The following is a 12,565-nucleotide window of genomic DNA, read 5'->3' as shown; positions in this document are numbered from 1 at the left end:
GTAACCAAAAAACTACCAACAAAGCAGATGTCTTCACAGGTGAACTCTACCTCACGTCTGAAGAAGAATTAATAACTATCCTTCTCAAATTAACCCCAAAAAATGAAGAGGAGGGAAAGCTTACAAACTCATTGTATGAGGTAAGCACCCTAATACTCAAACCAGACAAAGACACTACAAAAAATGGAAACTATAGGCCAATATCCCTGATGAATACAAATGCAAAAATCCTCAACAAAAGAGTAGCAAACCAAATTCAGCAATACATTAAAATGATCATACACCATGATCTAGTGTGATTTGGTCCCAGGAAACAAGGTAGGTTCAATATCTGCAAATCAATTAATATGATACACCACATGAAGAAAATGAAAGCCAAAACATATGTTCTATCAATAGATGCAGAAAAAGCATTTGACAAAATCCAGCATCCATTTATGATAAAAACTCTCAGCAAAGTGGGAATAGAGGGAACATATCTCAACATAATAAAGGCCATATGTGACAAACCCACAGCTAATATTATGCTCAATGGTAAGAAGCTGAAAGCTTTTTCTTTAAGATCAGGAACAAGACAAGGATGTCCACTCTTACCACTTTTATTCCACATAATACTGGAAGTCCTAGCTATAGCAATCAGCGAAGAAAAAGAAATAAAAGGTGTCCAAATTGGAAAGGAAGAGGTAAAACTGTCATTATTTGCAGATGACATGATACTATAGAGAATTCTAAAGAGTCTATCAAAAAACTATTAGAACTGATAAATGAGTTCAATAAAGTAGCAGGATACAAAATTAATATTCAGATATCAGTTGCATTTTTATAGAATAACATTATCAGAGAAAAATTAAGAAAACAATCCCATTTGGAATTGCATCAAAAAGAATAAAATACCTAGGAATAAATTTAACCAAGGAGGTAAATGACCTGTATTCAGAAAACTATAAGACACAGAAGAACTTGAAGAAGACAAAAACAAATGGAAGAATATTCTGTGTTCATGGATTGGAAGAACTAACATTGTTAAAATGTCTCTATTACCCAAAGCAACATACAGATTCAGTGCAATCCCTATCAAGACATCAATGGCATTTTTTCACAGAACTAGAACAAATAATCCTAAAATTTCTATGGTACCAGAAAAAATCCAGAGCAGCCAAAGCAATCTTGAGAAAGAAGAACAAAGTTAGACGTAACATGTTACCTGATATCAAAGTATATCCGACAAGGCTACAGTAATCAAACCGCATGGTACTGGCATAAAAACAGACACATAGATGAATGGAACAGAATAGAGAGCCCAGAAATAAACCTATGCCTATATAGTCAATCTATGACAAAGGAGGCAAGAATATACAAAGGGATAAAGACAGTCTCTTCAATAAATAGTGTTGGGAACACTGGACAGATAAATGGGGGAAAAAATGAAACTAGACAACTTTTTTATACCATGCACAAGAATAAACTCAAAATGGGTTAAAGATTTAAATATAAGACCTGAAACTTCCTAAAATTCCTAGAAGAAAACATAGGCAGTAAACTCTTTGACACTGGCTTGGCAAATCAAAAATAAACAAATGGGACTACATCAACAAAACAAAAAGATACCTACTGAATGGGAAAAGATATTTGCAAATGATATATCTGATAATGAGTTAATATCCAAAATTTATTAAGAACTCATATAGCTCAACATCAAAAAAACGATTAACCCAATTAAAAAATGGGCAGAGGATATGAATAGACATTTTTCCATACAGGACATACAGATGGCCAACCCACATGTGAAATGATGTTCAACATCACTAATCATAAGGGAAATGCAAATTATAATCACAATGAGATATCTTGACATCTGTCAGAATGGTTGTTATCAATAAATCAACAAGTGTTGGCAAGGATGTGGAGAAAAGGGAACCCTCGTTCATTGTTGGTGGGCATGTAAATTGGTGCAGCCACTATAGAAAAGAGTATGGAGGTTCCTCAAAAAGTTAAAGTAGATCTATCCTATGATTCAGCTATTACACTCTGGATATTTATCTGAAGAAATCTACACACTAATTTGAAAAAATATATGCACCCCTATGTTCAATGCAGCATTATTTACAATGGTTAAGATATGGAAGCAATCTAGCTGTCTATCGATAGATGAATGGATAAAAATTTGGAGTATCAATATATATAATAAAATATTACCATAAAAAAGAACGAAATCTTGCCATTTGCAACAATGTGGATGGAACTAGCAGGTATTGTGTGAAATGAAATAAGTCAGAAAAAGAGAAATACTGTATGATTTCACTTACCTGTGGAATCTAAAACACAAACTCACAGATAACAGCACAAACTGATACTTGTCAGATGGGAGGGTACTTCGGGGAATGGGTAAAAAAGGTGAAGGGCTTAGGGAGTACTAATTGCCAGTTATAAAAAGTCATGGGGATCTAAAGTACAGCATAGGGAATATAATTAATAATATTGTAACAAATATGTACTAGACTTACCAGGTGTTCACTTTGCAAGGTATACGCGTCTCATCACTATATTATACACCTGAAACTTTATAATACTGTATATCAACTATAATTGAAAGATAAATTTTTAAAAGGAATGCAATTACATAGAAATATAGCACACAAAATGTTTAAATGAATAAAATTTTTAAATCACAATGCCATTATTTTAAAACAATTTTTCATCTATTCATTTCTAATTTCTAATAAACATATACTTTTTAAAAAAAGAAACATACCAGATCATGAATAAGATATGCTGTTTGATGATTAACTAGGGTTTATAGTATGAAGTATTAGACAGAACCTTCAGTCATGACACAGTGAAGGACAAATGGCTAAGCGAGTTGTAATGACAAAGAAAAAAAAAAATCCATTCACTAAAAGAAACTTGGCAACTCACACTTTCTGACATTTTCTCAGCCAGTGATTCCTTCTGATAGGATTGGCTCTGTTTGGGCTAAGGGTGAAGTGTGCCTGGTTGTGTTTTGTTAAGGCAGATAACGAGGACGTGCACAGGGTGTGCTGCACCCACAAAAATGGTCTACTTACTTATCATGCCACAGTGACTAATGAATTTCCAGAAACTGCTCTGTAAACTTCTTTCCTAAAGGAGACTGTTGGAGTTCAACTCATTCCATAGTGCTGTTTAAGAAAAAGGTGGTAATTTACATTTGTTAAAGTAGACCTGAGCAGCGAGCTCTTTCTTGCCATCTTTGAAGAGGAGTTTCAGGAAGCCACCTTCCTGAAAATTATTATGCATTGCTTGTCCCACAAAGAAGCCAGACTGGTCCTTCTGTTTACCTGCTCACCTAACTGAAGTGAGCCTGACAGTCAACATCTTAAGTATTCCTATTTGTTTAAAGCTTTAAAAAGGAAACCTGCCCCCCGCAACACACCTACTGCCATTGAATCTAATTCTCTAGGGATGGAGTCCAGGAAGAAGTATTATAAACCTTCTTCCAGGTGATTCTCCAGTGGGGCTGTGGTTGAAAATCACTTTTCCAGAATGTTTGTTAATTTGTAAGAAGTAGCCTTGTACTTTTAACCAACTGAAGTCATATCTGGTTAAAGTTCTGCCTCTGTTTTAGACCATGCCCATCAGGTGGCAGTTTTGGTTTTTATTGTCACAAAATCTAAGAATTATACTTTGCAAAGTTATAACACATTTAGCGCAGTTCCAGGATGGGGTTGAGTTGGGAAGTCCTGCTCTATACTAGGGCAGCATTCCAGAGATTTCTGCTAAGGTTTATTTACTGGTTGTCGGTGAGGGATATGCTTTTCATCAGTGCCGTGAAATAAGTATTTACATAGTGTACTTTTTAACTGATGCATATAAACATGGTCTTAAAAGGTTTTTCTGTCTCATTAGGTACAAAAAGGTTGTAAACTTTTATGATCCTAATACTGTAACATGGCCAAACAATATGGACCAAAGAATGAAGAAGAAGAATACAGTCTATCAGGGTTTATCATTTATTCTGTGAACGTCTCTTAAAGGAGGGAAACTTTTTCCAGGTACAAATACCTAATGGGCGCTTATCTCACAATGGGCCGGAGTTCTGTTCCTTCTTCGTTCCTTAAGTTCTTATCTCTCTGTGCCCTTGCATCATTTAATTTATTGATCCTTTTTATAAAACTCTGAAAAACAAAAGAATGAGTTAGACCAGGGTTGTGTGTCTACATTGTGGGCAACCATTCACTTGGCCATACCATTTTGGGGAATTTCTCTAAAAAGTTTCCCTTGTTGAATTAAAATATTTTGGGGGTTAGATTTCACAGTGGATTTTTAATTCCAATTTTTAATCAATAAAGTGTAAATCAGAAAAAGAAGACCTGGTTAGCTTCATACCACCATCAGAAATATTTGCTTGAGAGTATGTACAAATTAGCTAATCTGCTATGGTGTTTTTATGTTTTATATGGAGAAGGATGAGGACACATTACTTATAAAACTATAGAAGTGCCCGTTGAACTTCAGTGGCTGGCTGAATGGAAGGATGGTCTGCTTTGTTTAAAAGCAAAGGGACTTTAATATCTAAGTTTTATTGCAATAGAATGAAAGAAAATTATTAAAACATCATAACCAGACAACGGAAAGAGATGAGAGACTTCATACAGCTCTTAAAATATCACTGTCTACACAGGATAAGGCAAATAACAACTGTGTTGCAAAAGCTGTTGGAAACAGCTGCCTGCTATTTCCAGACTGAGGCAGCGTGGGCCTCCGCTGAGGGTGTGGCTTTTCTTGTGGTGGTCTGCTTGGGTTAATAAAGGGCCTGGGATTGCAGATCTGTCCATACTAGCACAGATGGGGATTACTCTTCACTGGAGTGTGTGCCCCTCACATATAATAAGTTTGACGTGACACTTGGTGACACAAAAATGCTTTAGAAAAGATCAGCTGTTAAACCTCCAGATCATCTGAAAGGCCAGACCAAGCCATTAGCACCAAAGGGACTTGGACTGCTACTGTGTCCAGAACACCTCCGACCCAATGTCACTTGGTCAGTGTTAATGGTTCGGCTTCATTTGCCTCCAAGGAGAAGGTTACAATAAGAGGGGTGGGTTCAGCCTCAGAAAACAGCCCATGTCTCACTCATAGGACACATTCACGCCATGTGGGAAACGTTCAGAGAGCCCCCAGGAAACGAAGGTGAAGATAGGTACGTGCCTCCTTTATACGTCAGTTCTCAACACTTTTATGAAGATGGAGATTACAACAGGAAATGAAATGTCTGCTTACCAAAATCTCTTGGTCCATAAAGTAGGGCTTTTCTGATGATCCATCATTTGTTTCCAGATCAACAGCAAAGCACAGGAAAAGTGCATCCAGCACAGTTTCAAACACAGATAAAAAACTATGGGCCACTAAGTAGGCAAAAAAAGCAACCAATAGCAATGGTATTGCCCACACCTGGAGTGCACGGTGGTAGTTAAATGCCATCAGTCCTCCAAAAACAGTGAAACACACCACTAACACCTGTCAAAACAAGAGTTTTTTGCAAATCTTTATAAACTGGTTGGTTAGAATATTGTAAAAAAGATTGTTAGATACCATAGTATCATATACACGCATGTGTGTGGGAGCATTTGTGGGTACCCCATTGTAAAAAATGCTCGTCAGAAAATTTGGTAGCATGAAATAGGGAAAAGAAATGAAAAGCTATGATACAAAAAAACTTAATTAATTCGGAAGATGGGAAGAGTATATGTACTTTCATTCTACCTGTGCCTAGTTTTGTATTTACGTAGATATAATGATACTTCGTAAACTTGTTTTTTCTCTTAACATCACAATAAGCATCCTCATTTAAAAACTTTTTCATAAATGCCATTTTTTAACAACAGTACGACGAATCCATTGAGTGGATACATTGTAATTTCATATGTGATTATTTTTACCTTAGGGATCAAACAAAAGGGTTTTTCAATGCTGGTGTGAGGAGATAATAGGATTACTCCAGGCTTGGCTATATGTAATAATTATATTTCCGGGAACAGGATTACAGGCTAGGGTGTACCTAATTCTTTAATAGACAAGATGGAGCACATCTGGAGTCTGCATTGCCCTTGGATATCCACAAAGATGGACATGACTGTCTGAATGCTACTTCACTCAAAAACAACAACAACAACAAAGAATCACCAATTTCACATGCTCATTAGAATATTATTAACAATTATGTGTTCTTGACAGGAAGTATATGAAAATGGATTGTTGCTTAAAATAAAAGATAAATCTTTTATAAAGATGAAATCCCACTCCAAAAATGTCTGGAAGTAGTTATTAGAAAATATATCACCTATAATCCTACCAAGATAACATAAATAATATTAGCCATTTAAATACAGCCAAAACTAAGATTATTTGGGCTGTTTTGAAAGGCATAAGCAGTTTGTGCTTCTAAGCTAATGTCACGTGGAAAGTCTCGAGGGCCCAGCTGAGCCTTAAAATATATGCGTAATTAACACACACCTGTGCAATCCAAGCATGGCATAACTTGTTACCAACACAGCTAACTATGATAGTAATGCACAAGAGAGACACCAAATGCCACAGACACAAAATGCTAAATAAAGAGCCGATATTTTAATAAATAAAGTCCCCATATTTGGTATTTCCAGGTCACAACTGGAAACTGAGATCTTATTTACTCTGGGGCACCACCAAAGACCCCGGCATTCGTGTCCTATGTGGAGGAATGTTTGGAAGAAGCGAGGATGTCTAGCTTGGAATAGCGAAGATGTGGCAGGAAGGTCAGAACATCTCTGATCAAGAATTTGAAAGGCAGTCAAGTGTAAGTGGGGTTAGGAGAACCAAGGGTGCAGAATTAGGCCCAGTGGGTGACAATCACATGGAAAGAGACACACTGTGGCACAGTAAAAGAACCTCCAACTTGAAGCTTGAGTAAGGTGGGGCTGGGACACCACTTTCATCAATATTTCAGTTACTCCCCCCTCGACCTAGAAAAGGCATATGTCATCTTTAGTTTATAGGTATGACGACTGAGGTTCAGAGTTAAAGATCCCAACTTCAAGACTCGTCCTTCACACCATGAGATGCTGGAGCCCCAAGACACTCCTTTGTCCACAAGATTACAGGTAGTTCCTTGCAGACTACTCAGGTGACGGTAGAAACGTAACCTTGGCTCCATTAGTAACATCAACAATTCTGTCTACTTATGGATTTAATGCCCTCACATAATGTAGACATTTTATCAGGTTTCAATACTTTTTCCATATATTATATGACATCCCTCCCCAAAGTTATCCATTTTCTGAGGCTAGTAGCATTTTTATTTTAGACATGAAAAAGTGGTACTGAGAATAGTAGAAAGCATGACTCACAGGTAAGAGAGTGAGACCAGGATTCAAAGCCTGGCTCTACCTATGGTGGGATCCTGGACAAGTTATTAAACCTTAGTGTCCTCATCTGCAACACAGGGATAGTTCGCAGGGCTGAGTATTAAACGACATAAGGGAGCTTCTGCCATAGAGTAAGCACTCAAGAAACCTTCGTTCTCGTGTTAAGCCTTATTGAATGACTTAATTTTGGGATCCCAAGTTCCTTCGTTTATTATTTTAGTGACGACATCTCACCTTTCCTAGAAAAATTATGAAGTCTCCAAAGCAGTTAACAGATGTGAAATGACTTGAATTCTTAGATAAGAGTTTGAGTGCATCTTTTGCTGATGTACAAAAATCTGTCCCATTAATGGCTGTGGTAGTATATGCATTCTGAAACAAGAGACAATAGTTAAAAAGATGATTCTTACTGTTTTAAAGACAATATAATGACAACACAGAATATTTTCAAAAGAAAAATGATTACTATAAACCCATAACAAATCATTTCATTTTATAGTCCCTTCCAGTCAGATTATATGCATATATATTTTCATAGTCACAGTAAATGGAAAAGATAAGGAAGTACTTTTGGTCAGTATGGTGGATTGAACATCCCATTACAAACATATAGAAATGAGTAATAAAGTATAAATTATTTTTCAATGCACAGCAGAGTTTGAGGGCCAGAAAGGAAGTTTAGGTGCTGGAAACAACGCAGCTCCTAGGGACTGGTAGGAGCGGAACCCAAAGACTCAATGGGCATGGGATCAGTAAAGGCTTTTGGGGTTGGGGACCTAACCCCTTATGGGTAAGAGACAATGCTCAGGTCCTAGCAAGGGAACTGAGCTCCCTGCACAAATTCAGGATTTGTACTCAATTCGCACTCAACCAACCATCCCAAGAAAGTGGTAAAGATGTACACCATCTGCCTGGGACCGCTGAAATTACTGCGGTCTGGGAAGGCAAAGAAAATCATACCCCTTCCCCACCCTTCCAGGGAAAGGTGAAGTCCTACAGACAACCATCCTTGAAGAAGATGAAAAGTGTTCACAGGAAAAATTTACAGACAACCCAAGGAAATAAACAGCAGAACACATGAAGAGAATCTGAGACAAAGCACTCAAGGGACTATGCTAAAGATGCCAAGGAAACAATGGAAGGAGCAGTGACCATAAGGGATGAATCTCATGGTGTGGAGAATGAAGAGGCAGAGTGGAAAACAAACTGAATAGAAACCTAGAGATGAAAAAATATACAATGCAGTGTCATTGTATATCTGACCTTTTTCCTCTGTGTAATAAGCATTTTCATGTTGCTCCATGGTTTTTATAATTTTAATTTTTAATAGATACATATTCCATCTGTGGTATGTATGTGTGCATGTAGCTAGGGCATATTAGCCTATTCAAATATTTTACTATTATAAATAACTATGCACTGAACATCTTAATTTCCCGATTTTGGATTTCTTATGGATGAATTTCCAGAAATGGGATTACTTAATCAGAGAAAGAGAGAGAGAGACAGTTTATGTTCACATGAGAAGATTTCTTAGGTCATTTTTTAAAATACCAACTATATGATCATTTCAAAAACATCTATTTTTTATATTTCCCTTGAAAACTATAAAAATACTATTTGCCCTGCAGTTTATAACAAAGAATTTATAGCTTTCTTGGGAAAATATTACCTGCTTGGATTTCTGTCATTCCATTTGGCTCGGACAAAGGATAAAATTATATACAAAGGATATACAAATTATCACACACCCACTCAGAAACAAAGGATAAAATTATATACAAAGGATATACAAATTATCACACACCCACTCAGAAACACTGTAAGGAAACCAATTTGGAGTCCTGTTGCAGTAATTCAGCTCCCAACAAGGCCAGGCTGACTTAATCAGAGTAAGTGATGGAGATGGAGAGGAGTAACAAGCATGAGGTTGAAGGAGTAAAATTAACTGACCCACTTTACCAAGCTCCTTCTTCAGCAAGCCAACTGGAAAGGAACGATTGGTTTTTAAAGACAAAAGGCTGGGCACCCACCTCCCCTGTCTGCCTCAGAGGAGTTATTCTTAGTCAGATGAAGTCCCTCGGATGCCTTAATGGTATTACACAAACAACTTTAGGTTTCTGACTTTGAATGTGTGCAAATGGCTATTGGTGGAAAGCTGTTCCCGGTTTGGGGACTTAAGTCTTGAGTATGGATGTGGAAACTCATTTGCTCATTATTTAACAAAGCATCTTCAGTCATCTAAGGTTCTTAGAACCCTGATGATGAATTTATTAATTCCGAAAACACATTTGTTGGGTGGGTCGGGGGCGATGACAGCATAATCATTCCTTTATGGACTGTAAACCAAGTCCCCTGGCAAATCAGGAAGCTTTTTTTTTTTTTTTTTTTTTTTTTTTTACTCTAACCTTCTGAACATTACACTATCAATTTTCATTAGAACGAAATGCTATTTAAAAGGGTGGAGGTTAAGGTAAGCACAGGCCCTGTAGCCAGATAGTCTCTGGGTTCAAATCCCAGTTCTACAACTGGCTGTCATTTGTGGGCAAATGATTTCACCTCTTTCTAGACCTCGATTTCCTCATCTATAAAGAGAGTTACAGAACCTGCTTCCAAGGGATGCTGGGAGGATTAAAGACCATATTCCCCATAAGGCACTTAGCAAAGCACCTGGCACATGGAAAGCATGTAACAAAGGGTGCTAATTATCGTCCAGATCTCACCAAACGTGATCTCATTTACCACTGGGAAGCACAGAGGCAACTCTGTAGGCACCAAGGAAGTGCTGGAAGGACCAGTGGTTTCTCTATGTTGGACTCTAATCCCGCCCACTCGCAGGGATCCCGGAAGGGCAGGACTTGCTCTCCAGACCCCATTCCAGGCCCCACGCAGTCTTTCTTTGAAGCTGCAGTTCCATCGCATGCTGCCAACCTCTTCCTCTGCATTCAGGCTCTGTCCCCCACCCATCGCCCCACCAATGCCCCCTCTAAACAGAGGTTCTTAGTGTTCTTCCTGATCCATACTGGAGAAGACAGTTTTTATGGGAACTTCCTTTTCCTAAAGACCATGGCCCTGTAATCAATTTAGCACCACTCTTCACAGCTCCTTGGCTACAATGATTAAAGGTGAAAATGGCAATTTCTCAGGCATATGTTGACTCCACAGGTTTTTTGGGGCCCATAACCATTTATTTTTTTTAATGTTTCATGCCCACTGAAAGAGGGCATTCAAACCAGTCTGACAGGGAAGTTACACGTGCCGTCCTGCAGTTACTCTCCCACTCTCATTTACCACAAGCTTTAACTCTGAGTGTGACAGAGACCTAGAATTAATGTCTAAGTGAATAGCTAGAGAATCACTCAAGACAGGATATGGACTGAAAGTTTCTGCAGTTTCAGCATTAGCTCATTTATATTTATTCTGAGTAGAAGCTGCTTCCTTGTCAGGCAGCTGGAAGATGGACTGCACTAAAGTTTCAATGTTCTAAGTCAGCGGTCCCTAACTTTTTTGGCACCAGGGACCGGTGCTCGAATGAGGATCTAACGCCTGATGATCTGAGGTGGATGGAGCTGAGGCGGTGATGCCAGCGCTGGGGAGCAGCTGAAAATACAGATGAAGCTTCTTCGCTTGTTCACTGGCCACTCACCTCCTGCTGTGTGGCCCAGTTCCTAACAGGCCACAGACTGTTATCAGTCCATGGCCCAGGGGTTGTCCTTGCTCAGAACATCTATATTTGCCTGCACTGAAAGGACTCGAGGTGAACACGCTAAGGTAACCGGCAAACCCCAACAATATGTGGAAAGGATTATATATAATAAGGATTAGGTGACATGTAGTGTTGGTTGTGAAAATTTACCAGGAGATCCTGAAGTCTAATCTTTAAGCGAGAAAAAAAGGGTAGTGTTATCAAACTATTAAAGGGAGGATGTGGGGAATGACTCAGAGGAAGGTCCTGCGTGGCTGTGAAGACTTGGGAACAATATATAATCACTCAAGTAAGAATGGAGGAACGACAGGAACAGAAGCATAAGCTGGGAGGGATGTGGGAAGAGGTGTGCAGGAGGCAGTGGTTAGAAAGACTTCTCAGAGCAGCATTTAGCTAGTCCCCAAAGTTGGCTGTCCCCCGCAGGGTATGGGGTAGGTGAGAGCTGAGGTGGCAGTAGCAGGAGGCAGCGATGTGAGGCTCAGGGCCAAGCAGAGAAGTGTGGTGGGAAATGGGTCTGGAGGAGTCATGAGCCTGACTGCGGTGAGCCTGACTGAGATGCTGTGTGTGGAGCAGGGGGAGTGATGGTAAGTTTCAGGACTCGTGTGATTTTCACCCTCTGTTTCTGGAAGCTCTCCCAGGCTGCCTTGTGGAGGTTCAGGGCAGATCTCACCTCATTAGCATCTTCTCTGGAGCCACCAAGCCCTGCACCTCCCAAGGCTCATGCCCAGGGCTGACTTGGTGCCTCCACAGGACCTACTGGGCTTTGCCGGAGTTACGTGTACCACAGTCACGAGGCCAGGCCCAGGCCTGAAGGAAACAAGCTCTTCTCTGGAGAGGAAATACGAGTCTCGGGAACTGTCACTCTTTCTAGGTACTCTGCTCCCTTCTAACTCTCTTCAAGAGATGCCTTAGTGATGTGTCCCAAATAGCTTGACGCAGACCTAACAGTAGCTTCCTAATTTGTTTTGTTGTTGTTTTGTTTCATTTGCTGTCAGGAGGCAGGTATGCATCTTCTGTGTGTAAATAAATCATAATGAATAATGATGGCAAGCATTCAAGGAGTGCAGACTACGTGCCAGGCCATATTCTCTCCTCTCCTTAATGCGCTAACTCATTTAATCCTCTTAACAACACCAACTGGAGGATGGGGCTGGTGAGGAAACTAAAGCACAGAGAGGCCAGGCAGCACCCCCGTCTCGCACACACACGGCTCATGTGGCATCGCTTACTGGAAGTGGCCCTCTGACCCATGCAGGCTCATCAGGAAAACATTTACTTTGAGCTGTACTTTGTGCTTTTCCTTTCCAATGATTTAAAACCATAAAGTGGTGTTCTCCTGAGATGGGTCATTAAAAAAGCCATGATGTAGCAGGATGGCTTCATGGAGAGAGCCTGGGTTCCAGTTCCGTTGCCTCCGTAGACAGGCAGAGTGGCCTGCACTAACGCCACCTTGCACGCACCTTGTCTGTTGCCGGCC

The 12,565-nt window shown here is 39.5% G+C and overlaps 1 protein-coding gene across 5 annotated transcripts in view; it reads right to left on the bottom strand.

Moving 5' to 3' along the window:
• Positions 1-3,975: 3,975 nt before the first annotated feature.
• Positions 3,976-12,565, bottom strand: part of SLC44A3 (solute carrier family 44 member 3) — a 77,840-nt gene continuing 69,250 nt past the window's right edge. For all 5 annotated transcript variants that reach the window (XM_039869515.1, XM_039869516.1, XM_039869517.1 and 2 more), the window contains 3 exons: positions 7,617-7,754; positions 5,260-5,496; positions 3,976-4,154 (listed from right to left, as the gene is read on the bottom strand). In XM_039869515.1, coding sequence (XP_039725449.1) covers positions 4,053-4,154; positions 5,260-5,496; positions 7,617-7,754 — 477 coding nt within the window. In that variant the 3' untranslated portion in view covers positions 3,976-4,052. The remainder of the gene's footprint in view (positions 4,155-5,259; positions 5,497-7,616; positions 7,755-12,565) is intronic.

The sequence above is a fragment of the Pteropus medius genome, unplaced genomic scaffold (genome assembly GCF_902729225.1).
Source record: "Pteropus medius unplaced genomic scaffold, Ma_sr-lr_union100, whole genome shotgun sequence".
In the NCBI taxonomy this organism is placed as follows: domain Eukaryota; kingdom Metazoa; phylum Chordata; class Mammalia; order Chiroptera; family Pteropodidae; genus Pteropus; species Pteropus medius.
The sequence above is the reverse complement of the archived record's forward strand: the minus strand, read 5'-3'. Positions and strand labels throughout refer to the sequence as shown.